Below are 27122 nucleotides of genomic sequence, written 5' to 3' on the forward strand. Positions count from 1 at the left end.
TGGAATTTTTCTACGTCCAAGGGGCGTAACTCTGTATTAAATTGCTCGATCGTACCCAAAATTCAACTTGACCTAGTTATTATCCTAATACCTGTATGATTGAAATTTGGTATGCAGTTTAATCATGATAATATCTATTTCGATACTGGGTACGATCGAGCATTTTCAACAAAGTTTTGCCCCTTGGACGTTTAAAAATTCCAATTATTTTTAGAGTCAGTCTGCTAATTTTCTTCGCAGAGGATGAACATATTGAAATTAAATTTGGTTTCAATATGTTCAATATGTTCATCCTCTGCGAAGAAAATGAACGGAAACTGTTGGTGGACCGACCGAACGCCCGACAGACAGCAGCAAAGCAATATACCCTCCCTTCTTCGAAGGAGGGGGGGGGGGTAAAATGTATGGTTTATCTATTACAAAAAAATTGCTGGCTTGTGTTTTCGTATCCTTGTCTTTGTTCGTTGAAATGAATATCATTAAATATTTACATGATTCAAAATACATAAAATTGTCAGTAAAGAACGTTTAGATTAGCACGACAAGAAGGAAACTATGTAATCGACATATCACGACTTTTCGTAAACACTTTCCCTTGAAGAAAATTAAGCACAGGCTTTAAACGACCATAAATAAAAATTTGAAATACTTGAGACGATGATAAGCAAGATCTGAATTGAAGCAGAAAAGAAATAAATGTAAAATTCATATTAAATGTAGAATAAAATGTCTACGCAACGGTAGACTGGGAAGCGATTACGCATGTGTTGTGGAATGCCTTCTTTCAAAAAAGAACGTGCGTTTTATCAGGAAAATTTTATGCTAGCTTGGAAAATATGTCTATTTAAATAGAAGTCTTTTTTTAATTGCAGCGATAACACCTGCATAACGTGAAGTATATTGAAAATCAAACAAATAAATGAGCACATCCAGACACCGCCATCGTCGAAAACACTGGGTTTAACTATATTGATTTGCGTAAAAACCTGATAATAAGCTTTTTTTTAACCAGGAAGTAATAATTCTAAAAGTCCTGTGATAATGGCTGAAAAATCGAGTATTTTTACATTCAACACGATTACGTTGATGTTTTATTTGACAAGTAAGTTTTATTTTGTAAGTTTTTGTCTCACTACAATTAATAATGAAATTTTTTGTAGACATCAGAAAACCGTATCAAAATTAAAATCTGTTTTTTAAATCTTACAGATAGTCAACCTAGCAATTTGAATCGAACTTGGGCAACACTAATTGAAAACTGCAGAACTGGTGTCGGTTCAACTGTAAACAGTAATTCTGATTCATTAACAGAATTACTTATACGACCATTGTGTTCGTCGGTAGATGGTAAATATACTCCATGGATTGCTTATATAGGTAATCAAAACCAGTAGCTGAATAAATGTTTAAACAATAAGATTATTCCTAAATTCGTTTTAAATGGGCTTTTACCCTGAATGTTACGAAACATACATGTACCCATGAATCTTACACAAATAATTATTTTGAGTCCAAGTATATTTTCACAATTGCTCAGTGGTACTAACTCACATGTCTGACTATTCGAATTACGTCAATTCAAACTTTAAATCAAGCTTTAGGAGGATTTTAGAACAAAGAATTCAGTCGAAAGGATAAAATGGACCACATACTAGAGACAAAATAAAAATTTCTTGTAAATTACATGTACAAATTATTATATACTGCTCATTTAAGTCGTGTTCACAAAAATAGTAAACTATATTAAGTCAACCGTGTAACAGTCAATATATTTGAAATTCCATCGATTCGATTGTATGCATTAATAACGATAAACGACCAGCTTATAATTGAAGTGCGAGTATTTACTAAAATATTTTACTTTTTCTTATTTAGAATTTTTGCATTCATCGATGTTAATTAATTAATTGAAGAGGAAACGGTATAAAAAGACCACTTTTATCCATTAAATTCTTGACTCAACTTAGTGAACTATTTATATCAGCTGACTCAAGAGAAAATATGGTTCTATAAAGAGAGCGATTTGCAACCAAGCTTTATTTATCTTCATTCAAAGGCTGTTTTGAGTTTCCAATTTTATGCAATGGTTATTTCCGAATTCCAAACAATAACCGACTTCCAAACAATAACCGACTTCAAGAACGCACCGAAGATGGATGTTACCTGGAATGTCAAAAGGAGAATTGTACCTCTAGACAAAACGAACCAATATATTTTGCTCTTAAGGTAATGTCACATACTAGTATCAGTCTTTCATTATCAGTTTATATAAAGTTTCACTACATATTTGAGACATTTAATAGATTTATAGGTTATTTAGATTTGGATTCATTTTTGATAAAGTTTGTAATATTTTCTATAAAATTTACATGAAAACATTCAGCAGAATAAAATTGCAGATATCTTTCATATGCAAATTAAGGTTATCAATTTACACTGTTATCAAGGATCATAAATATGGTGGATGTTTTTTCAACTTTTAGGGTTCCCTCTGTGTTTGCGTCTGCAGTATTCATGGAATTATCTCGCCAAGTAGCACGTGCAACAGGTCTTGTTCCTCTGATGTTAAGTGCAATACTGATAACTCCTTCAGAGTGTACATGGAATGCAAGTGTTGATTTTTTTTATATTTTACAGAACGCATTAAACTATTCTCCGACTGAAGTTTAAGATAATTCTATTTACCTTAAATGGGTATGGTCACGATTTTGGTCAAAAATTATTTTCCCGATTTTAATGTTTACAAAGCTTCAGTAAGGCATTTTTAATAGGCAACCAAAATTTAAGTGTCATTCGTGGAGTTAGACGCGAGTTACAGAGCTTGCAATTCTTTGCTATGTAAACTAAGCCTTTGTTTACATTTGAAACATTGAAGTGAAAACTCCAGTTTTAGACAAAAAATGAATGTTGTAAACGTTAAGATATGTTTATTTATGCTTTGATTGAATAAGAAGATGGAAAAATCAGCTTGAAAAGAACTTTTACCGGTATATTGAACTAATGTAAACAAAACAGGGCACGAGCCTTGTTTACATGACAAAGAATTGTGAGCCCTGTATCTTGCTTATAACTTCACTATTGACTCTCCAATTTCATTTAGTCAGTTGAAATGCATTTCTAAAGCATTGTAAATAATTAAAACAGAAAAATAGAATTTGACCAAAATCGTGACCATGCCCCTTTAATGTTCGCTCCATCATAAATCAACCCAAGTTGGTTTAATTAGATGTTGTTACATCATGAAGGACGTCTTCCGCGTATAATAATTCATCATTATGATATATAAAAAAACCAGGTTAGACTTCGAACGCCTCTTCCGGGGATATGGAATTGGCTGAAGGGTCCCTTGGATATCCCATTAATTCCCTCTAAAATAAACCTTCTGAACAGAAATTTATACAAAGTGAGAGCACAATTTATCCTTATCTAGCATGTTTAGCTATGTCCTTTTGTGTCATTATAAATAAATATTGGGACAGTCTTTATTTTTCTGGGCTCATGAATACTTTTTCGCTTTGAACAGTAAAGCAAATCTAAAGTTTGATTTGTGTGTCACCTGTGTCACCTATGGCTATCGGTCTATGTGCGTCGGTGCGTCGTGCATTAACAATTTTACGTTTTTAATTTCTTCTTGAAAACTATAAGCCCAACTATTACCGTCTCTAGTTTAAAGCATCTATATGAAAAGAGGAATTTTCAACTTTACCACCTCTGGGGTCATAGATGGGGCCTAATATGCAAAAATATTCCTCTCTACTCCCACACAACTGAGAAAAAATTAAATGCATGGTTGTGATTTTCATGAAGCTTTCTGCCAACATTGGGAAATTAATGGCCCATGGATCAGAGGTTCAGGCCCTAAGGTGGAGCAAATAAGCCCTTTGCTTGTATGGCTCCTGTGTCAGGGATCCAGGCACTTTGGGTAGTGCCAATATAGCAACAAAGTGACAATATATAATTAATAAATGCACGTCAATATACCCTTGTGCTTGCATGGCTCCTAAATTAGGGATTCGTGTACTTTGGGTTGTGCCAATATGGCAACATAGTGATAAGTCAAATTTAAATATGTATTTCTGTACTTTCACTGTAATTGTCATAATTGTTTTAAATGCTTTAAATGTTTAAAATTGGAGGCTTTTTATTAAGGAGGGTGACAACTATTGCTATGTATTTTAGGTCTCTTGAGACAATTGGGTAACCTATTGCTGTTGGTCTGTAAACAATGTTACATTATAAACTAGAAAACTTTAAGGTGAATTATTTAAAATTGACAGAAGTAACAGTCAGAGGAGTTTTGAATTAAGATTGAGACTCCAAAATGAATCTGGAAATAACACCCTCTGACTTGCAGACTAAGGGGCTGGGCTATGATACTTTGGTGACCGTCAATGCCTGTAAGCCCATTTGTTTATAGTAGACCAAAAGCTATATAACGAGTCTGTCATATAAAATGCAGTATACGTGATATACGTGACAAGATCGACCACCCTCACATTTCACCACCCCCCCCCCCCCTTCACCCCACCCCCAAATACGTAGACCCCGGGACTTTACTCTTTTTTTACTTCCGTTGGTTGAAGATGGATATTCAGTGAATGGTATTATCGGGCTCCGACTTGAGGTCACCCTTTTTTACCGGTAAATGTAGTTTGATGGTACATTTCAACAAATATTCATCGGCAGTACCTCTAGGCTGGCAGACGAAGTTTGCAACGATATGCAACTTTGTATTATATATAGAGGGGTATGGTTTTTTTTCTTCAAAATGTTTATTCTAAGTAATTTATGCAATGAATGTATACATTAGTTAATGAATATATAATGAAAGGGAAATTTGATTTAAAAAAAATGAGTAAGGTCCCTGGGGTGTTGATACCTGGTGGTGGGGGTTTGGAGGGGAAGGGGTGTTTCTGTACCCAAGTACCTCTGTTTTAGTTTATAATGCGCCGAGTTCTAGCATTCATTTATTCAAGTTAATTATTTACAACTACCCCCGCCCCCTTAAAAAGTAAAATGCTTACAAATTAGAGAAGAATGTTCATCGATTAAAAAACTGAAGAAATCGAATTTGTGCTTTAATGATATCTTTAGTTTCATTTAAAAAACTGCTTCTGTAACGTAGATATTTTTGTGATTCTTTTTTTTCAAGTCGAAATGGAAAAAAGATGTAATTGCATAAAAGACTTCCGCGCCAGTTTGAACTTAAGTTATACGGACTGTACACAACAGCTTCCACTGTATTGTGGTTATAATGGTTAGTATGCACAAGTACTTATGTATAAATATAGTTATTTACTGCATGTCTGATTCACTGGTAGTAGTACTACTGATTATTTATAATGAGATTGATGTATAAAATTAATCGATACCTTCAATTTGTTATACCCCCGCTCCGAAGGAGAGGGGGTATACTGTTTTACCCTTGTGTGTCTGTCTGTCTGTTTGTCTGTCTGTCCGTCCGTAACGAAAATTTCTGTCGCATTTATCTCAGCAACTATTTATTGTAGATGCTTGATATTTTTACACAGTGTTTGTTAAGGCATGCCATATTGTGGGATATATTTTTGAACCAATCGGACGTCAACTTCCTGTTAAATGACGTCATTGCTTATTTTTAGCCAAAATTTTCAAACCAATTTCCGTCACAGAATTCTCAGCAACTGTTTATCGCAGATGCTTAAAATTAACACACTATTTGTTTTGGCATGCCATATTGTGGGATATATTTTTGTACCAATCGGGCGTCAACTTCCTGTTAAATAATGACTCTGTTTATTTTTAGCCAAAATTTTCAAACAAATTTTTGTCAAAGATTTCTCAGCAGCTATTTATCGCAGATGCTTGAAATTTTTACACAGTGTTTGTTAAGGCATGCCATATCGTGGGATATATTTTTGTACCAATCGAACGTCAACTTCGTGTTAATTGAGTACTTTGTTTATTTTTGCCAAAATTTTCAAACAAATTTTCCTCAAAGATTTCTCAGCAGCTATTTATCGCTGATGCTTGAAATTTTAACACACTATTTGTTTAGGCATGCCATATTGTGGGATATATTTCTGTACCAATCGGATGCCAGCTCTCTGTTAAATGTCGACTTTGCTTATTTTGCATATTCGCATCAGAGCAGGGGTATCACTAGTGAGCATTGGCTCACAGATATCTTGTTATTATAAGTAAATACTTTTTAAAAAAAAGTTTTGAATAATCCGTATTATAATCATCGCTATATCGAAAAAAATGTGTGTGTGTGTGTGTACATGTATATATATATATATATATATATATATATATATATATATATATATATATATATATATATATATATATATAAAGAAAATTTGAAAAATGAAAGACAACACAGAGTAAAACGTTAGCGCTTTCATTCAATCTTCAGACGTTTTTAAAATAATTACGTTACTTGGTGACGTCTACAATACAATGACGTCATAGTTAAAGTTTACGTTGTAGAGGGATATTGCCGCGTAATTATAGCAGTCTGTTGAGGCAAGGTTTTAAAGTTTGAATAAAATGTTTTTCTTTTTCTTTTCTTTCCGTTGCACTCTCTGTAAAAAGTTTATAAAAAGGAAACACTTTAAATTGCCCGCCTCCGCATACATCGATGTGCTCGCTGAGTTTTATTTTCCGGTACTCTGGCTCTTTAATTTGCTGTTTATGCACCCAGATTCTTGTTCTTAATGTAGTCCATGTTTCGCCGATATAAAATTTGTTGCAAACATCACATATAATGGTATATATTAAATTTTTGGATTGACGTGACATGTCCGAATTTATGCGAAATTGTTTTCCTCTGAAGTCAATCGAGCTGCCTTGTTTTAAAAACGGACATATATATATATATATATATATATATATATATATATATATATATATATATATATATATATATATATATATATATAAAGTAAATTAAAGTACGAATGTTATTCAGATTCATACATTCGATATAACGGATCAGAGTGCACTTTGACCACTATGGACCGATCATCTGAAGACGTCTCGTCATCTAAACTACCATCATTTGAAGTTGCAGCGACCACAACAGTCAAATTTCCTGAGCTGAACTCCAAGAATGAAGAATTTAAAGGTATTCATTTTGAGAGAATTTGCGTATAAATAAGGTCAATCGGTCCAAGTCAAGCGCATATTTTTATGTGCCATTAATACACAATTTTTACAATGGGTGGTAATGTAGCTTCCAGGACGTCCATCCGAATTTTTTCAGACCAGGAGCTATAGACCTGCAGCTAGGATATTTTTTTAACAATATCATGGTTATATGTAATTTTTTTTTTGGTTTTTTGTTTTTGTTTTGGTTTTTTTGTTGTTTTTTTTGGTAAACGGTTACCTCTTGTATTACCACCAGAAAATTATTTATTCAATATTTTATAGAAATGTTTTGAGCAATATGGTTTCATCAACGGGAAAATAAATTATGAAACATCATATATGTTTTAGCTTGCTTGCAATTGTTTTACAATGTTATTAGCAGTAGCGTCCCTTTTTAGATTTTGTTGGAGCCATTGTTGGTCTGTTTGTTGCTGTCTTTGCATTGACCTCTTCGGCTCTTCTCTTGTGGTTTTACATTAAAAAGCGTAAACGGTGAGTCCTATTGAGATACAAAATGCTAATGCTAAATTGTCCACTAAAAGCCGAATGAAGATTTTAAAAACTAGATTCCTGAATAAACATGTACTAGTTTGAATGAATGTATCGACAATGGTTACTTTTAATACATCTTTGTTTCTTAAAACGTTTTGAAGTTGGTTTTTACACTCAAAAACTGTAAAGTTATCATTGCATTTGCCAATATTGTGATTATTCCTTTGGTATTGGGACGTTTATACCTACTACTTATCTTATTATATACGTCCCTGATGGTATGAACACTTTACAATCGTTACTCAATACATGTATTATGTATATTCTAAAAATGGTAACTAACTTTTGTGATAGCAAGTTACCTGATTCCCAGAATGATGTTCAGCAACCACAGTCGTCCCCGACAGTCAATAATATATATTCTGACATGATGCTTGTATCTGGAACAAACCAGAACCAGAATGAAGTCGTCGTCACAACTTCAACTACAATGAATGATGTTCGTAATGATGATATCTATGTAGAAAATGAAGAAGGAGAGTATGATCATTTACATTCCAGTCGTCCAAAACAAGGTGTATCAGAACGGGAAGATGAAAGATATGCAACTTCTTCTCAGCTGGAAGATGTAACTTATTCTACAGTTAGAAAAAGCAGGAAGTCTATTCTAGAACGTGATAACGAGTATTATTAATAGCATTGCAGCGTCGTATGACAGCAGTTGGCGTTAAATTATGTCACAACCGTATTTAGATGTTATGTCGTTGTTATCTGTGATGAATAAATAACTCTCCTGTTTGGTTCTTGATGTTTGTATATTAGTCATTAATACTAACTTTTGGTGATCTGTTACAACAAGATCTCTGTGAGCCAATGTTCACTAGTGTTACCACCGCTCTGATGTAAATACATGTATAAACATAAGCAAAAGTCGTCATTAAATAGGAAGTTAACGTCAATTTAAAAAAAAATGAATCCCATCACATAGCATCCCTAAACAAAGAGTGTGTTAAAATTCTAAGCATCTGCAATTGATAGTAACTGTTGCTTAAAAATCTGTGACGCAAATTTGTTTGGAAATTAGGCTTAAAAAACCAAAGTGATCATTCAACAAGAATTTGAATTTCCGATTGGTACAAAAATGTATCTCACAATAAGACATGCCTTAGCAAAGCATCTGCGTTGAATAGTTGCTGAGAAATATTTGACGAAAATTTGTTACGGACTGAGACACACAGACGGAAAAAGAGAAACACAAAGGTAAAACAGTATATATCTTACCTCCTGCTAAAATCTAGCAATATTATTGGATAACAGCATTCACTTGAAGACCATGTACATATTCCATACATAGTCAGTAGAAAATATTACTCTCTTTGAGCATTATGACGTCATTCTTAGAGTATTAGGACTTCATGTTCTTGTTCTACACAAATAAAAACTTTAAATTAAAAACCTATCTTTTTATTGTTATTAATATTCATTTTTTGCCATTCATACAAAGGCAGTCGGTAAGATTTACTCGTTACATGGTTTGTAGTTGACCTAATTAATATGGTGAATACGTGGTCAGTAAATTCCATGTGGAATTTACTGACCACGTATAAACCATATTAGGTCAACTACAAACCATTATACTAATAATATCTTACCTCCTGCTAAATTATACGGAAATCATTGGTTAACAGCTATCACGTTTGGACCATGTATATTCCATACACAATCAGTACGAAACATACGAAGGGTAAAGAACAGGTTCATGTATTTGACGCCAAGCATGCGCATTATGCACCTAGTCTAAAACTTGTAGAACAACTCATACGCCTTTCCTTAAAAAATATCCACCGGAAAATTTATTCGAAGCACAAAAAAACCTTCAACAAACAGTAACGAAATGATATTATGGAATTATGGCTTTATAAAACCAAATAAAGCGTTATTTATCACTTTCAACGATTTAAACTGATTAACTTTTGCAATGATATAGAATAGAACGTTACTTTAATAACCTTTTATGTCCTGTTAGCCGTGATATTGTTGCGTTGCTTCTATATTAAGTTCCGTAAGGAAAAAATAATTGTCACTTTTTGCTGTTATCAATAATGACTTGTAGTTGCAAAGTGTTGTTTGTTTTAAAGACATCCACTATATTTCTGTTGATTTATATTCAACAGAAAAGCCTGCTTTGCAAAGAAATTCTTTGAAGAAGGCACATAAATAATACATTTTAATTCAAAATGGTTTCCTATCTTTTGCGTTCGATATTTCATTCTAAATATAAGATTTAGATTTCATGTTTTGAAAAAATTTGTGATGACTCGTATTTTACCTCGTTATTGTAACTAAATTCTCCTATATAGTTTATTCCAGGATTTCTCTATACTTTTCTTCGTTTTCTTAGGGGGAGGGGGTGGAGTGTTATAGGTTTTTTTTTAAATGTTGGGACGTTAAATCATTTTCATAAGAAAGCCCATTGAGCTCATTTTCGTAGGTAAAAAAAAATCACGAATAAACGCGATATAACACGTAACAATAACTCTTATGAAGAACTATGATTGAAAACAAACATATTTTAGTTTTAAAAAGAAACAAAATAATATTTTTTTATATAGATATAGATTAATCTGATAAAACTTCATACAAATTAATATAAATTCAAATGTGGGAAATCTTTAAAATCTTAGATTTGATTTTCAAACGAAATAATGCATCGCACTTCTCACATTCTTATGAGCAATGTATTATACAAAATGAGGCATCAACGTTTGCATTTTAACAATTTTAAATATCATTTGATATATATTTGATGATATCATTGTTCAAATCGTTATATATTTTTTATCGCCCGACATAAATTAACGCCGAGCTTGGCGGTTTTACATGTATATCAAAATAATTAGTCGAGCTGTGAATTAGAATAAGTTTAGTCAATTATAATTATACAATTTTAAGGTTATGTTTTGATTTATATAATACGAAAGCCCATTAAGCTCATTTCCTAGGTAAATTTTTTTTTCGCGAATAAACGCGAAACTTTTGCGAAGAAACGGGAAACTTTCGCAGATAAACGCGCTACCTTCGCGATATGACGCGAAACCTTCGCGAATAAATGCGAAACTGTCGCGAATAAATAATAATAGATGTTCAAATATCTTCGTCCGGATTTTATCAAAACCTATTTACATGTAGCACATTAAAGGACCTCTCTTGAAAAAAATTGGAGATGCTGGCAGGGGACATACATCGCTTATGCAATATTCTAAGAATGCTTCTTGATAATGTATAGTGGATAAATTACAACTCTAACATATATAAAATCTTTTTTCATCTAAAAGAAAAAAAACTATCACTTATTAAACAGAACTTGCTATTACTTTAGACTGTTGTTATGACAGTTGATTCACGTCAAACGATTTGATAACATTGTTTTTGACCATACGATTATTTGATCAGGAAGGAAATAAAATCTAAGTAACATGCATAAACATGAAAATGACACAGTCAAGGAAGATGAGAACCCTGACTTTCACCACGGTGCAGTTGTTTTTCATGTTGACAGGTATGTACAATGCTGACAGTTATCAAAATTATACATAAAAAATTATGCAGAATATGTTTCTTCACATTGTATTTTTAAATTCGTTCATTAAATGCAAGTCACGTCACATATTGAATCAAATAACAATATATCAAACATCTGATGCAGGGTTAATTTCATATGCTTTAAAATACACTATTAAATCTGAAAGTACAGTGCAATTTTTACAAGGTGCTAATTAAGGACTTATTGGGTCAAGAAAGGACAAAAAAGGGACTCATACGTGTTGAGATTAGAAAAGTCTACGAAAAAAGAACCTATAAGATTTGAACAAACATTGAGGCAATGTTTAACTCATACTACTAATAATGGCTCCAGTGGGAAAAAATTGTCGTTTTTATAATAACAAGAATGTATTCAACATAACTGATTTAATATGTAAATAACACAAAATATGCAATGAAAAATACAACCAAAACTATATATTTTATTTTAACTACTAGTAATTAATGTATACAATTATTTAATGTACTTTGGGGAGGGAAATAGGATTTTTTTAATGTAAGTAAAACATACCCATTTCCATATTCTTGTACGTTTTAGTAAAGTTTCGTATGATACGACCAAAAGATCATGATATTCACCTATACCTCTACTGTGCTTGAACATAAGTTTCAGAAAGGATGATGTAATTTACAAGAAACATACCTTTGATTTTTGGGTGTCTTTTTTGTATTTTGGAGTTTCTTTGGGTTTTTGTTTGTTTGTTTGTTTGTTTTTTTTGTGTTTTTTTTGTTTATTTATTGTTTTTTTTTTTTTTGGGGGGGGGGGGGGCTATTTAGACTCAAATGATATTATAATGGTTAAAATGACTGAGTAGAATTTTCTAGTTTATTAATGCCATCAAACACGTTGTTTGAAAATGGCTGCCCTACGGAGGGGTCCAATCGTATAAACATTAAGTCAAATAAAAATGTTCTTGTATTTCGCTTACTAATTATTTGTATGAATAAGACTATCAATAAGTGAATCGTCGTGTATGTATCACATTACTAAATCAGTGATCAAAAATTGACCCGTGTGTCTATTTCAATTTACTTGTCGTATACGTGTTTTATAACTAGCGTTCAATTGATCGAATGAAAATTTCAAAATTTATATTAACAGACGCAGAATTAAATTGGACAACTACCGAAGAGACCAAAACAAATTTCTCTGACTATATATCGACCAACGGTAAATAATTTACCATCTATAAGTAAAAGTAACATTAACTTTTTAAACGTACTTAAGTTACACGTTTTATTTTCACATATTCTTTTTTGAATTTGATTTGAGTACAGTAACTATAAATCTATAATACACCTAAACAGACAGTGTTTTTGGCAGAACGAAAACTAAAACTTTTGTTTAATTTACAGAGGCAGCCACATTACATTTCTCCGACTATGAATCAACCGACGGTAATATACCATTTTTTATCGTTAAAGTTACTTTGTGATATTTTACGATAAAAGTACCATAAAAGTATTATTTAATTTGATATTGCCTGGTTACATTTAGTAGTTTAACAAAAGTTATTTGTTATGCATATCATGTTTCAATTTGACCTGCGTAACTGTAAATTCGACATAATACTTACACATAATGATAAGTAGCTGCAATAATGTAACCCTCGCTCGCTTTGGGGGGGGGGGGGCTACAACTCCATAGGATCTCCGTAATGGTGCAAGTGCGGGAGTGATTCACTTCCGAAACGATTTTGGCCCAAATCGTTTATAAATGACAAAAACATTTGCATTTCTTACCTGAACTCAAACATTGTAGTTGTTTATGGCATAAATTTATCCAAAAATATCAAGTATAGTCCATGTATCGGTTATTTTTCGTTTTTGTCAAAAACGCAAGTTGAATTTGTCCGCCATGTTTACCGACTTGATCGGTTTTATTTTTGGACAACCAATGAGAATTTAGGAGCGGATCTTGAACTGAATACAGGAATTCCCCTTTTTTAAAACATAATTAACGAATTTCCCATTATATACTATTTCCTTAAATTATGGTTTAGTGATAGAACGAGGTAAGATTGCTTATTTACCCTGACATTCACGTTATCAAGCCCATCAATAATTCAAACGTAAATCCCATTAAATCACGCGAGAACTGTCATGGCTGCTGAAAGAGAAGACTGGTAAACATGCTGATGTGTTTTATATGGCTTTGATTTATATACGGTTAATTTGTTCAACCTGATCTAAAATTATTATATCTAGAGGAAGTCAAATATAAAAACGATCTTTTCAGACCGAAGTCAGCCGCATGAAAAAATTAATTTTGCACCAATACAGAGATCTTATGGAATTGTAATAAACATCTGATATAAAAATCGGAGAGGGCTACATTATTGCAGGTACATGTACATGTAAGTGATAAGTGCTGAATAAGAATTACTACATAATTTCGTCCTGTTTTCAATAGAAACGGACTCACATCGTTTAACTACAGAGACAGCCACATCACATTTCTCCAAATATGAATCGACAGTCGGTAATTTTCCATTTTCTATTTTTTTTTTATAACATGTAACATGCATCAAACGTATCATGGATTTAAAGTTTTAAAAAGTGTTAAAATAACAATTAATAGTACTTCAGTTATAATACTATTATTGTCAATGAATTATTCATTCAATAAATAATATAACAAATCAATTTAGCATGCAAGTACTCATACACATAAACTAATTATTTACAGATGAATCACACATGTAATTAAGACTTAACACTTCATGTTTACGATTTCTGTGAAAATTTATATTTTCCGTTTTCAATGTTTACGATGCTTCACAGTCTGATTAAAACCACACCTACTTCTTTCACTCTTCAGGGTCCTACGGGTATCGATAAGAGATCATCTTCAAACGATCTCTACATTTGCATACAATCTAAGTATACCAAAAAATCACAGACATGCTTTTTATGACAGGTGTATTTCTACAATTCTGGAGGTCATATAGAAAACAAGCATGAATTGTATTTTCTATCTTGTTCTAAAGAGTTCAAATAGATTTTCTCTAAACGATGCAGATGACTTGGGATAAGCATTTCTAATAGTCTCTCAAATTTTGAGTGTCGGTCATCGAGTTATAAACAAGATACAGAGCTCCCTTTATTTTTGTTTACATTATGAATGTTAAAAAATATTCCAGGCTTGGACCTAAATTGAATGTGACAAACACACGAACTGTTTATTTTTGTTCAAAACAACTGAACAGATAGAAAAACTAGTTTTGAGAAAATTTATACAAGACATGGAACAAGCCTTGTTTTTATTACAAATTGTGAGATCTGTTTTTATTTTGTTTTTATTACAAATTGTGAGATCTAACTCTACGACTGGCTCTCTGGTTGATCATTACAAATGATTACTAAAGCATTTCAATCAACAAAAAGTCTATTTTATCATATTATAAACAGACACAAACAAGCGCCTGAAAACCATACCAGCCACAAGAGATTTCACTAACCATACACCGACAAAAGGTAACATATTATTCAACTGTAAAAGTTTGCATTTTTGGGAGTTGATTTTAATCAACTCTCCTATGCAGTCACTCAGACAAACCGAAAGTGAAACAGTGTTTGGACCTAAGCACAAATCAACACCGCTGACAACATTTAGTTCTAATCAATAAATTCGATGTGATGAGTTCTTAAGCATTGTTCTTCAAGGAAACTCATTTATAGATACCTTGTAAATAGTCAGATTTTAAATGGTACGAACAATTTAAATATTTTTAGTCGTACATTTTATGTATTCCTACGGCAGAGTATAATATAGTCTCGTTCAACCAGACGCTCGGCTGTCTCCGTAAATCTTTGACAAGCATAGAGTCTCTCTTGCTTGTCGGAGATTAACGGATGCAGCTGAGAGTCTGGTTGAACGAGAGTAGAGTTCAATTTTGCTTGGATCCATACAATTTCTCATAACTATTTTGATTGCTAATACGTAGTTTGATGGAATAATTCTTTGAATATTACACAACATGATTGATATTGGATTTTCACAAAATTCCTGTAGGATTTATATTATAAGAATGTGCGTAATTCAAATACTTATAGGAATTTACTTGCCATGCAAAATGACATATCGTTGATTTTAAAATAAATAACAATCGATAAAATCAACTCCCGTCAGTACTTCAGTACTTTGATTTTTATATGTGCAAACGATTACTCAGGGACGTAGCGTCGGGGGGGGGGGGGGGGGGGGGCAATGGGCCCTCCTTTTCCCACTTTTTATCGCAGCAACAATTTTGTAAATTGACATATAAAGATGTGAATTATGATGGAGTTGCTTCCCTCCCGCTTTCTTGGGAGTATGTAAAAAATGAAACGAAATAACGAAATCAATACAGGAAATTTATAGATAATCTAGGCTACGCGACCCCCCTCCCCCCAACTAATTACAAAAACGATGCTTCGTGCCTGTTACTGATTTTTTTACCAATAGGTATGGGAGGGGGAGGTTTTTAAAATGATACCTTCTTTAACCTGATTTATATGACTAGCGAATGGAACAAGCAATCTGAGAGTATTGGATAGACAACACATGCATGTACATTGTAATGGTGTTTCCTACCGACACCTCTACCCTGAATCAAAAACGTTTTTCGTTTTAATTGCTAAATAGGTTTGACCAAAATCTGAGGAATTTATTTAAAAAGGAAAAGCGGATTAATAATGAAAACGGGCCGTTCCAATTTAATTTTTTCATTACTTTAGGTCCTTTTTCGTTTATTTGGATAAATCGACGCACCGATGTAGCACTAAACCGATCATAATTTATAACATTAACGCCGAAAGCCGTACATGATGAGTGATAGTTAATATGTTTGATGTAATGTTACAGTAGGATCTGCAAAATAAAGTGTGGTGTTCTCTAGCAATAACCCTATCTTAAATGAGACAGTCATATTAAAAGAAAATATACATTAATACATTTTGCTTAAAAATAACAAAAGTCAAACTTTATCTGTAGGGCATCATTATTAAGCTGCATCTGAAGTTAAAAATTATTTCGCGAAACCATGACCAAAAAAGTATGGAAAACGAGGCGGAGGACAGAATGACTGACAAACCGTAATAAAGACTATAATACTCCCCTACCCCCTTCCCCCTCCCATCCCCACTCGAGTTTTACCGGAATGCCACTTATAACTGATTTCTTTATCAGTATGTCAGTATGTTTAATGCAAGGGTTAAAAAAATCAGTTACCTCTTACAAAAATTGGAGAAAAAATACTCTGTAGGGTTTAAACCATCGGACATATATAAAAACTTAACACTGCATATACATATAATTATTACATCAATTAAAGTAAAGCAAATAAACAATGTTTGTTGTTGAAAAGACATGTATCGATTTCACATATAGTCTCTGATATCCGATGCTTAAATAAAATATGCATACGTAAAACATTATTTCCTCAACTTTTATTAAGATGCCATCGTTGGAATATTGTTTACTATCCTCATAGTTTCTATGGTGGTGCTGTTCGCCTGGAACTTTCAAAACCATCGCCATAGGTTAGTCTAACCGAAAATTGGTACTACCCCTTAAATAACTCTAAATACTAATTTTCTAAAATAACCAAACTTGGTGGCCACATAAAGTCACATTTTTTTTCTATTTTGATAGTTTTATGCATTAAGATTTATAAAAGAGCAATAGTCATGAAATTGTTGCTTTTTTTCTCCGTTGCTATATAAATCTAAACTAAATATGGAAAAATTACAATTTCTAAATGATATAAATGTAAGGGATGAAATTAACCTTTATGCGCACGATATTAAGTAACTTTGGCTTTACCAAAATATGGCCATTGCTATCACTTGTTTGAAAGTGAAAAAATTAAATAATTTCTATGGTCTGTATACTTCTATAACCGCAATATTCTGTGTTGCTGAAATATTCTTAAACTTAGAGAATATCAAAGTGTAGGTTATTATACACGAAAAACAAAAATTATCATTTTTTGTATAAAGAAAATCGGGGATCATACACATACATGTACGTGCCAAGACCCCTGTATCTTCATATTTACAGAGTATTGGTATCGAATTACAATAGCAATGGTTGTGTTCAAGCGCCGCGTAAAAATTAATCATTTGAGTTTTTATAATGAATTCACTACTACATTGTAGCAACAATAGTGGTTTTCATCAGATATGTGTCCATATGTGGATTTATTAAGTCTGAGAGTTCTAATAGGCGTTTTCTTTTTAAATTTTTGTTGATGTGCAAATATAACTTTGTTTCACGTCTATGTAGGTAGTCAAAGGAGATATTTATGTCGCTTTACATACAATATTAAGTTACATAAGCTTAAATAATGTTTTTTTTTTCTCTAATGACAGCAGAATGCAAAATTCGTTGAGTCAACAGCCAAAGAATTGTCTCGCGACTGTCGATAACATCATCCAAGATAACGTAATTACTAGGTCTGAATCTGACCGGAAACAGAATGACGACGCCTACAGCAGTACGCAAATACCGGTATATGAAAACCAGAAAAGAATTTCTATGGAAACAGAGAATATCTATGTGGAAAAAGATGAAGGACAGTATGACCATTTACATTCTATACGGCCTAAACTGACCAAATCACAAGAAGAAGAGAGATATGGAACTGCTACCGATGTGGATTGTTTCTATTCTACGGCAGGACAAATTGGGAAGGCTTCTTCCGTTGTGGACGATGAATATAACAGCGTCGTTTTAGGAATATATGACGGGCACGGTTGTCGATCAGAAGGGGATACAAATTACGATAATACTTATCCGAGAGCAAGAAACAATTGGTTATATTGATCAAAAGGCCCCTGCGAAAATTTAAAAATTACCTAACACGCCCTTACATGTTGTATATTTTGATAACTGTTTAACTCACTCACCGACATCATTAAAGCAGTTAGTACCACTCAGATTTGTTGGTCCTTGTTTACCATGTAAATCACCTTTTAAGACTACATTTATATCTTATGATTTGAATTATGTTTCCTTATAGCGTTATGTTACTCTACTTCGAGCACTTGTTCCATGAGCCCTTTTTTCGTCGATGTCTTTTTAGTTTACATGAAAAATGATTTTGAAGATGAACAATATTCAATTTCATAACATCAAATATCGATTGGTAAAGTAAGCCTATGTTTGTTGGAAATTGTATATAAGGAACTATGATAATAAAAAATCATTTCTCACATAAATGAATAATGAATTTCTATTTTCTACAACCAATGTTTTCAGTTAATTGTATTGTAATAATGTTAGTTTTTTCTTTGCTGAATAATTTGTAACTTTTATCAACATGTATATGATTCCAATTAAAATTGAAACAATCTTTGGGGTTTTTTTCTTATTAATAATTATCATACTGTTGTTTTGCTGACTGGTTGTTCAATGTTTATCCCAAAGGATATTTTGAAAGAAGAGACGTTATTAAATTTTAATCAAGGCGGTGTACATATATGAATTTGCAGTTATGTTGAAGTCACGAGTAGGTTATCAAAATCCAAATGTGCAATGTATTATTCAAAAAGATCAATCATTGGTGTTGAATTATACAAAGAAATATGTAAAAAATTTCTAAAATGTTTGCTAAAATTTGACATGGAAATTGATTATTTGAAGAAATCAAACACATATTTATAGTTTGAGCTAATATTTAGTTATGATTTTGATATAGTATGAAGTTGAACACATGTAGTGACTATGAAAATAATATACAAGTCAAAGGTAAAAGAAAACAAAGTAGGGATCACGTCTCAAAAATTTGAGATAGCATGAAATAAGCTAATTTTAGGCCAAAATTAGATTTAATTTTTCTTAACTTCTATGACATATAAGCGGAATATGCCAAATTATGTCGTTAGAAATATCAAAATATTGTTCAAAAATGTTTTTCAGAGCATCATGAATATATCATTATGATTATACACAAACTATATAGAAGTTTGGTCTGCGCTGAAAATTATGAACCTAAAGAAACAGTACTCTAAAACTAATGAGTTATGAAAATTGTTCATTTTCTTCTTGAAAACCTTTTCCGCTATAAAATATAGTCCCTTACTAAACCCTGTAAAAACGTAATCGTATTTAAACAATTTTATTCAATAGCGTTTATTTGTCATTGTAAAATATAAATATACTACTAGAATAATATGTGGTGCGGAATTTTCAGACTAAAGATGACCCAAAATGGCTACTTAAACCAGAAAAGCAAACCTCTTTAAGGAACACGAATGGATTGGTGCAAACTTTTGAACCCAGTTGATAGAGAATTTTTGTAATGCAAGGAAATAAAAAAATAATTTCCTGTTTCTTATCGAAAAAATCAACTTAAATACATATAAATATGCTGTAAATATTTATTTTCTTCCACAAATCTTCATTTTATTCCTGAAATGTTTGGTTGCCCTCATGTTGATTGGTTTAGATATCTCACATTAAGTTGATTATGTTATGAAAATACGTCCGTAAATTGACATTTTAGATAACAAAATTACTGCACAAAACTGGTCTTGCAGTCACCCACCTTAAAAAACAACAAAATATGTTTAAAAAGCAATATATTTAAAGGGGCATGCGATATGGTCATTATTTTTGTCAAAATTTATTTTGCCGCTTTTTTTTTTGTATTACAATAAGTAATATATGATAAATATAAATGATTTTATTTAATGTCAGAAGGACACTGCTCTGGAAATAATTTCGAAGCTATGGCTCGTGCCTAATTCGTAGCGTTTACAACCAATTATCAGGAAATGCTTGTTTAATCACATTAATTCATTAACTTCCATATTAAATTAATTGAGTTGAATCAGAAATTGATTGGATGTAAACTTGGATGGATAAGCTATTTTACGCTATGAAATAACTAAATTGCATGCGGAATTTAATATCATAATGACTGGAGAATTAAACATTTTGATAATTGCCACAATTGTGATAGTTTTTCATGTTACAAGTAAGTTTCATCTTGAGAGATTTCTTTTTGTATTCTCTGTATATACATGTATAGATACATGCATAATTATATGTAATTTTTGTATAACTTTTAGATATATAAAGACATAGTCTAAATTAAAGTATGTTCTAATACTTTACAGATAGTCAATCCAGCACGTTGAAACGTATTTGGGCGACTGCTAATGAACACTGAAGAGCTCGTAACGAATTACTTGTAAGTTTCAACAATCTAAATGGCACCAGATCATCATCGACAGACTTACTCGTACAACGAATATGGTCAACTGTAGATGAGAAGTATATCGTAAGTCAAATCCCACGAGAAGTGGTCAGTGAATAATCATTCGTGTGAGACGCATCGATCAGAGCGGACGCTTTGCTTGCTTTTTGCCGGCCAGGAGTTTCCTTTAAAATTCTCGAGGTAATTATCTGTAATGTTATATTTGTAACCTATTATATGCGTTGGCTATTGGTTAATTTCATTCTATGTGTGTAAAACTGTAAATATAGTATATATATTTTGGTTGTTTATAACTTAGTTAAGTTTTGCATACGTGTTTGGGGTGCGTTTTATGTAGGCATTTTAAAAACTTAGTGTTTGTTTTTAATAGTTTTTATGAAAGATTTGAGAACGTGCTAGCGATTTTATGTCACAGTTTTACTGAAGAACGTTTGGTTTTGCCAACTGGGTGTTGGCATGTACTTGGTGTACATAACGTGTCTGTTTTACGTATTTGGTAATTAGAATTTTGTAGACGTACTGGGTGTGCGTTTATTATTCTGTGTGTGTAAGCATTTTGCAAACTTGGTGTTTGTTTAATATTGGCTTTTAATAGTATGAGAGGTTTGAGAACGTGATATCGAATCTTATTGGTACAGTTTTATGTAGCACGTTTTTCATGCGCGGTTTTAGCCAACTGGGTGTTGGCATGTACTTGGCGTGCACGTGTCTATTTTACGTAGTCAGTTCTGTTAACTGATATTGGGACATACATATTAGAGTTTTTTGTAGATATACAGGGTGTTATTCTGTTATTTGTGTGTGAATTTTACAAACTTTGTGTTTGTTTAATAGTGTTAAGAGAGGTTTGAGAAGGGGCTAGCGATTCTTATAGGTACAGTGTTATGTAGCACGTTTTTCATGCGCGGTTTTAGCCGGCTGCATGGGGTTCGCATTTACTTGGTCTGCACATGTCTGTTTATGTATGCGGTTTTGTTATTTTATATGGAGATATACATATTAGAGCTTTTATTGACGTGCTAGGTGTGTGTTTTATTTAGTAAGTGCATGTTAAAAAAAAAAAAAAAAATTATATTGAAACTTTTATTGTGGGAATAATTTGTGTAATTATGTTGTAGATGACCTTGGTGTTGAAGCCAAAGCATTCATTATTGGGGAAGAGCTTGTTGCCGGTGATTATGGAATTGAAGTCTAATCAACCTGGGATGCAGATAGATACATTCGCACGGTTGAAGAAGGATCATCCATTAGAGAAATATTCGTTGGAAGAGTTGAAAGTAGAATTCAACAGACTTACAGGGGAGACAATCCAGTCTTTGTTGATCATCCTGAGTCAGGAGGAGTCAGTGGATTTGGTTAGGAAGATTATGCATTTTTCAATTTTGCATGCAAATAATGTGGGAGCACCCAAGGGTCAGGTTTTGACGGAGATAGCGCCATCTGCTGCTGGTAGCAGTGGTAAGTAAGGTTTATATGTTGAATTATATTCTGATGATTTTGTGAATAAAAGTGCATTGAAGTGAGTTTGTGGTTTATGTAGGTCCTTGTACTGGTAACGGGGATAGTGCGGCCAATCTTGAAGATAGACTGAAAGGATTGGAGCAGAACGTATCGGTGTTGAAGTCTAAGTCAGGAGAACAGAAGGTGGATGATGCAATCCGACAGGTACGCCTTTTGGCAGCTTGACCGAAGTTGACACCGTCGCATGTTCTTATCGCATCACTGAAGATGCTGGTTGATGTTGCAAAGTGTGAGGGGCATAAGGATGCAGAGTTTTTTTTAATAAAGCTCTTCAGGCATGCAGGCGTTTTGAAGAAAGTGAGGATGTATGTGGCTTATGTTTGAAACTGATAGGGTCTAGTGAAGATAGAAAGATTTCTACCGCCATTGCTGAATGGGTTAAGGGAAAAAAATATGATAAAGAAAATGAGAAAGAGAAGGTTAAGGAAACCAATGTTAGTAATGTTCCATCTTTTCCTTATCTAGCTCCAATGTATAATAATTTCCCTTTGGGGTTTGTTCCTCCTATGCCAATGCCAGGTTACATAGGTTTTGGGCAGGGGAGAGGGGGTGTTATATAGTGCCTTTTCCCCCTAGCCAACTTTCCCCCCGGAAAAATGGCTATATAGCAGTTTTTCCCCCCGGAAAAATGGCTATATAGCAGTTTTTCCCCCACGGAAAGCTGACTATATAGTGGGGTTTCCCCCTTTTTATAGCCAGATTACCCCCACGGAAAACCTACTATATAGTAGATTTTCCCCCTTTTTTACATTCCGGTCATGTTTATGGCGGACCATTCTTGGCAATAATTTACAATAACTGATATGATATTAATTTCTTATAGTAAAGGATAATTATGGCATTTATTAATACACAGAATAAAATACATGGTTTTTTTCACCCCTGATATAAACAAAGGGGTATTATAATTGATATAGTATTAAAGGCATGTGTAAAGTTAGTATTTACAATTTTGTTTTAAAGTCACGCATATTCATATTCACGTTTTTAAGCACATTTTTAACGAAACGCGAGGTCTTATGATGTAAATATTTTTTCAAAAAATGAAATGGCTTAAAAAACAGAACAAAGTCGGTATCTTTGCTGGTTACTTTGGAAAATGTGAAATGGAGCCCGAACTAACCTTATGTATATATCATAATTCACTACGTGCTAATTTTTCCGCTTTTTTATTTTGCAACGTGATTTATAAATATACAATTTTGAAAACGATGCCATATAAAACAAGATATACAATTCACTTACCTAAAAATCGTATACTAGTACTTAATTTATTTATTTCATATTTTTGCAATAAAGATTTACTTGTGTACCATATTATTTCTTCGAACAATGAAACAAGGGTAATTAGAAATAAAAACTAACACATTTTTTGCGATGAGCTGACTTATTCTTTTAAATATAAGCTTGTTCTTCTAATCAGTTGGCAAGTAAAAAAAAGTCGTATATCAAGTGCGCTTTTGTTGGGTATTTATTTTTGTTTTTCGGTTGCTACTTTTATGAAAAAAAAGAAGATGGATGGATAAGGCGTGTAAAATGCCCATACACGGTCGGACAAGCTACTGAAAAATCAAAATATCAATTAATCGAGCTGATATTTTTTCAAACATTTTTTTAAAACAATATACGTTTTTCATATAATTGCTTTTTAACCTATAAACATTTTCAATACTTGGAATATGTTGACTCAAACAGGCGTATACTTATCACAGCCTGCAAATATTGCAATTCTTTATTACCTCAAGGCATTTTCTTTTATAGAGTGGGTCTGTGCTCCATATTTTTCTCATAGTGTAATTAAGGTCTATTGGAAAACAAACCGATTTCAATCAACAAAAATGTGGAGAGATGACCCATTATGCATTAAAAATATACTTTTGTATCCCAACAACTTACCGCTTTGAAAAAATAATAGAAGTCCGTAAATTCGTGGTCAAAGTCACACATAATGTTAAAACAGCCCACTTTGTTGTGTCTGAAATGGTCAGTGGTTAGAGTACCTGACATAAGCTAACCTTATATATCTAGGGTTTTTATGTTATGGGTTCGATACCACAAACATTTCTGGCAATATTTTTTTTCTTATCTTTTTGTTTTAAAATATATTTAAAACTGAATATAGTTAGAAATTGTGTTTTTGCAAACTTGTATTATAATATATATTAATCGATTTAATTGGGAAAAAATAAATTCAAAATTGTATTTCACTACTAAACCGAATGGGCATTTGCGCCATCTAATTCCCCCATCTTCTTATTGATTTATTTATCTAGTTATTTATTATATCATTAGTCATCTTATGAAATGATTAAATGTTTTGAAGAATAATGAATTTACCTGCGTACCTTTTTTAAAATTTTTGTTCGTAAATTTAAAAAGAAAAGCAGAATTAACCGGAATTTTCAACCATTTTGATAAAGAAATATGTGAGTGAGTGTGTATTTTTAAATGATGTTTTTACTTTCAAATGATTGTAAAAATATGGTGATGTGGTCATCTTTAGTGTTTGAGATAAGGGGCCCTAGAAAATACACTATTCATTATAATTGGATTTCAAACATCGGGTTCCGAAAGATCAAGGGCCCCTACCATGGGGGCTAAAATTTTCAGGGTCATCTACTAGTGGTTTACCACTACCACTGTAAAGATATGGTTAGTGGTCATCTCTAGAATTTGAGATTATGGCCCCCACTTACAGAACGCTTACTATTCAATCATTATAATAGGGTTTTAAACATCGGGCCTTGAAACATCGAGGGCCCCTATCCTGAGGGCTGAAATTTTCAAAGTCATCTACAAGTGGTAAACCACTGCCACTGTGAAAATATGGTGATGTGGTCATCTCTAGTTTATGAGATATAGGGCCCTAAAGAATATAATAGAATTTTAAACATCGGGCTCTGAAAATCGGAAACAAAATTTCTCTACAACAGATCGATGTTTAGCCTGGATAAAATGTGCACAAACAGACAGACGGACTGATAGATTTACATTGTGTATTAAAAAATTCTCAAAACATTTTTCACTTACAAATTCAGAACACAGAATTATGCATATAAGTGTATATTTTGTAAAACCAAGTACTTTTTTCAATTAATTACCTAAATTAAGTTCTATGTATAATTCTATTACACACATGTTCAATTTTCAGCATTGTCTATAAAAAATGATAAATCGGCAAAACGAAACTTAACCTGTACAGATGAATGCAGATATATGCAACCTGGGAGTGTAGAAACATTGATTTTAATCCTTTCTGGGTTTCCATTAATATTTTGTATAAAATCTGAACCAAAAACGTGAGGGAGAAACCCTACTATGGGGGAAAAGCTACTATATAGTGGCTTTTCCCCCTGAGGGGAAAGGCTACTATATAGTAGGTTTTCCGGGGGGAAAAGCTACTATGGGGAAAAAACTGCTATACAACAGGGGTAACAGAGCTCGAAATGGTCAAAATTCTAACCCAAGGGTATGTTATTTTTGTAAAGAAAAGGGTCATTTTGTTGCAGCATGTCCAAAAATAAAAAAGGAATAAGATGTTTAATAATGTTGGAAAGTTATGGAAATTTGCATGAGAAGACTTTGTTTTCCAAATTTTGTTGTTTATTTACCTCTTGCCAAAGGTACTAACCTTTCAGTGAATTATTTCACGCGGCTGGGGGTAGAATAAACTTTTCTCTGTAATATTTCTGTTATGTTTTAGAGTGAGTCCATGAGATGTAAGAGGTTTCATTTTCATCCTCATATTCCAGAGTGGGAGAAAGAAGCTTTAGAATTTTCTCCTTTAGATATACCTCGAAGAGATTTGGATATTTCTAAGTGTTGGGTGAATTACAGAGGAGAGTTTGTTTTGCCTCCAGAGAATGTTTTGTTAGCAGAGAGTATTGTTGAAAATGATTTAGAAGTAGATTTACAAGATATATATTTTAGAGATCCAAGACAATTTGTTGCAGGAAATATTCATAATCATTTGGATGAGTGGGAGAGAATGGGTTTGGATGAGGAAGCAAGAAAGTGGTTAAGAGAGGGGGTTAATGTAGAACATTATTTTAGGAAATTTAAGGGAAATTTCAAGGGAAAAAATTATGATTGTGCAACCCCACCTGAAGCATATTTTCCAAACTCGTCTAGTTGTAGACATTTCGGGGGGTTTATTTCTTCTACTATTATTGAGAAGATTAAAAGTGGTACAATTTTGGTTTGGGGTAAGGTTGGGGATTGTGTTCCACCTCATCTGATACTTCCACTTACAGTAGAACATACAAAACCTAGACTTTGTCACGACGAAAGATTTTTGAATTTATGGGTAATGGATAAGCCTTTTCAGCTTGATACATTGAAGGAAGTTCCAAGATTAGTTGGTAGGAATCATTTTATGGCATCTGTAGATGACAAGTCTGGGTATGACCATGTGAGGGTTAGTGAAAGGTCAAAGTCTTATTTTGGTTTTCAATTTGGCGGTTGGTTTTTTGTGTATAATACAATTCCAGTTGGTTTTAAGTTGAGTGCATACATATATCAGAAATTAGGCTATTTTGCTACAGCTTATTGTAGGCGATTGGGTGTACCTTGCCTTCAGTACATTGATGACCGTATGATTTCAGAGTGGCATGGAAAGTCTTTGTTTACGAATCAAAATCTTCTAGTACTTAGAAGCATTTATATTGTGTGCCAGTTGTTAGTAAGATTAGGGTATTTTTTGGCTCTTGAAAAATGTGTTCTGATTCCGACAAAAATTCTGAAGTATTTAGGTCTATTGATTGACTCTCAGAAATTAGCATTTTTGCTCCCTGATGAGAAGAGAAATAGGTTTGCTGAGTTGAGAGATTTCATTTTGAGTGAGGATAGTGTAGACATAAAAACCCTTCAACGGTTTGCAGGGAAATGTATTTCGTTTGTTTTAGTCGTTCCTGCTTCCAGGCTTTATTCTAGGGAGGTTCATAGGGCTATTGGGATGGCGGAAAGAAATTCAAGGAGAATAGAGGTGGTAGGGGCTTTAAGAGAGGAGATTGAATTTTGGAAATTTTTAGACAACTGGAATGGTTTTGTTTCTTGGAGAAGTGAAAGGCATTTACAGATTAGTTTAGCAACAGATTCGTCAGGTTATAAGTGGGGATCTTTAGTTTTTAGTCAGAAAGAGTCGTTTGGAGATTTCTTGGGCATAGA

At 32.8% G+C, this 27122-nt stretch overlaps 3 protein-coding genes across 4 annotated transcripts; all 3 read left to right on the top strand.

Moving 5' to 3' along the window:
- The first annotated feature begins 4177 nt into the window (after positions 1 to 4177).
- Positions 4178 to 8351, top strand: LOC105323930 (uncharacterized). 2 transcript variants are annotated; one of them, XM_066085128.1, is made up of 4 exons: positions 4178 to 5257; positions 6983 to 7111; positions 7533 to 7626; positions 7981 to 8351. In XM_066085128.1, the coding sequence occupies exons 1-4, from the start codon at positions 5158 to 5160 to the stop codon at positions 8318 to 8320; spliced, it is 663 nt and encodes a 220-aa protein (XP_065941200.1). In that variant the 5' UTR covers positions 4178 to 5157; the 3' UTR covers positions 8321 to 8351. The 2 variants fall into 2 exon arrangements, with proteins under 2 accessions (XP_065941200.1, XP_034320344.2); XM_034464453.2 differs by having other exon boundaries at positions 4180 to 5257; positions 6956 to 7111.
- Positions 8352 to 11118: 2767 nt separating this feature from the next.
- LOC136275770 (uncharacterized) lies at positions 11119 to 18488 on the top strand. The gene is made up of 7 exons (XM_066085700.1): positions 11119 to 11185; positions 12332 to 12400; positions 12586 to 12627; positions 13643 to 13711; positions 14641 to 14706; positions 16668 to 16752; positions 17584 to 18488. Exons 1-7 carry the CDS (start codon positions 11119 to 11121, stop codon positions 18035 to 18037), a joined length of 852 nt encoding a protein of 283 aa, XP_065941772.1. The 3' UTR covers positions 18038 to 18488.
- Positions 18489 to 20882: 2394 nt separating this feature from the next.
- Positions 20883 to 22501, top strand: LOC105343597 (uncharacterized). The gene is made up of 2 exons (XM_066085793.1): positions 20883 to 21893; positions 21976 to 22501. The coding sequence occupies exons 1-2, from the start codon at positions 21554 to 21556 to the stop codon at positions 22119 to 22121; spliced, it is 486 nt and encodes a 161-aa protein (XP_065941865.1). The 5' UTR covers positions 20883 to 21553; the 3' UTR covers positions 22122 to 22501.
- The last annotated feature ends 4621 nt before the right edge of the window (positions 22502 to 27122 follow it).

Source organism: Magallana gigas, chromosome 5, assembly GCF_963853765.1.
Source record: "Magallana gigas chromosome 5, xbMagGiga1.1, whole genome shotgun sequence".
NCBI classification, from domain to species: domain Eukaryota; kingdom Metazoa; phylum Mollusca; class Bivalvia; order Ostreida; family Ostreidae; genus Magallana; species Magallana gigas.

Coding starts and splice junctions, on each gene's coding strand:
- LOC105323930 (XM_034464453.2), top strand. CDS start 5,158: ATGGAAAAAAGATGTAATTGCATAAAAGACTTCCGCGCCAGTTTGAAC. Junction 5,258..6,955: donor ACTGTATTGTGGTTATAATG/GTTAGTATGCAC, acceptor AATGTTATTCAG/ATTCATACATTCGATATAAC. Junction 7,112..7,532: donor CAAGAATGAAGAATTTAAAG/GTATTCATTTTG, acceptor GTCCCTTTTTAG/ATTTTGTTGGAGCCATTGTT.
- LOC136275770 (XM_066085700.1), top strand. CDS start 11,119: ATGACACAGTCAAGGAAGATGAGAACCCTGACTTTCACCACGGTGCAG. Junction 11,186..12,331: donor GTTGTTTTTCATGTTGACAG/GTATGTACAATG, acceptor TTATATTAACAG/ACGCAGAATTAAATTGGACA. Junction 12,628..13,642: donor CGACTATGAATCAACCGACG/GTAATATACCAT, acceptor TGTTTTCAATAG/AAACGGACTCACATCGTTTA.
- LOC105343597 (XM_066085793.1), top strand. CDS start 21,554: ATGACCTTGGTGTTGAAGCCAAAGCATTCATTATTGGGGAAGAGCTTG. Junction 21,894..21,975: donor ATCTGCTGCTGGTAGCAGTG/GTAAGTAAGGTT, acceptor TGGTTTATGTAG/GTCCTTGTACTGGTAACGGG.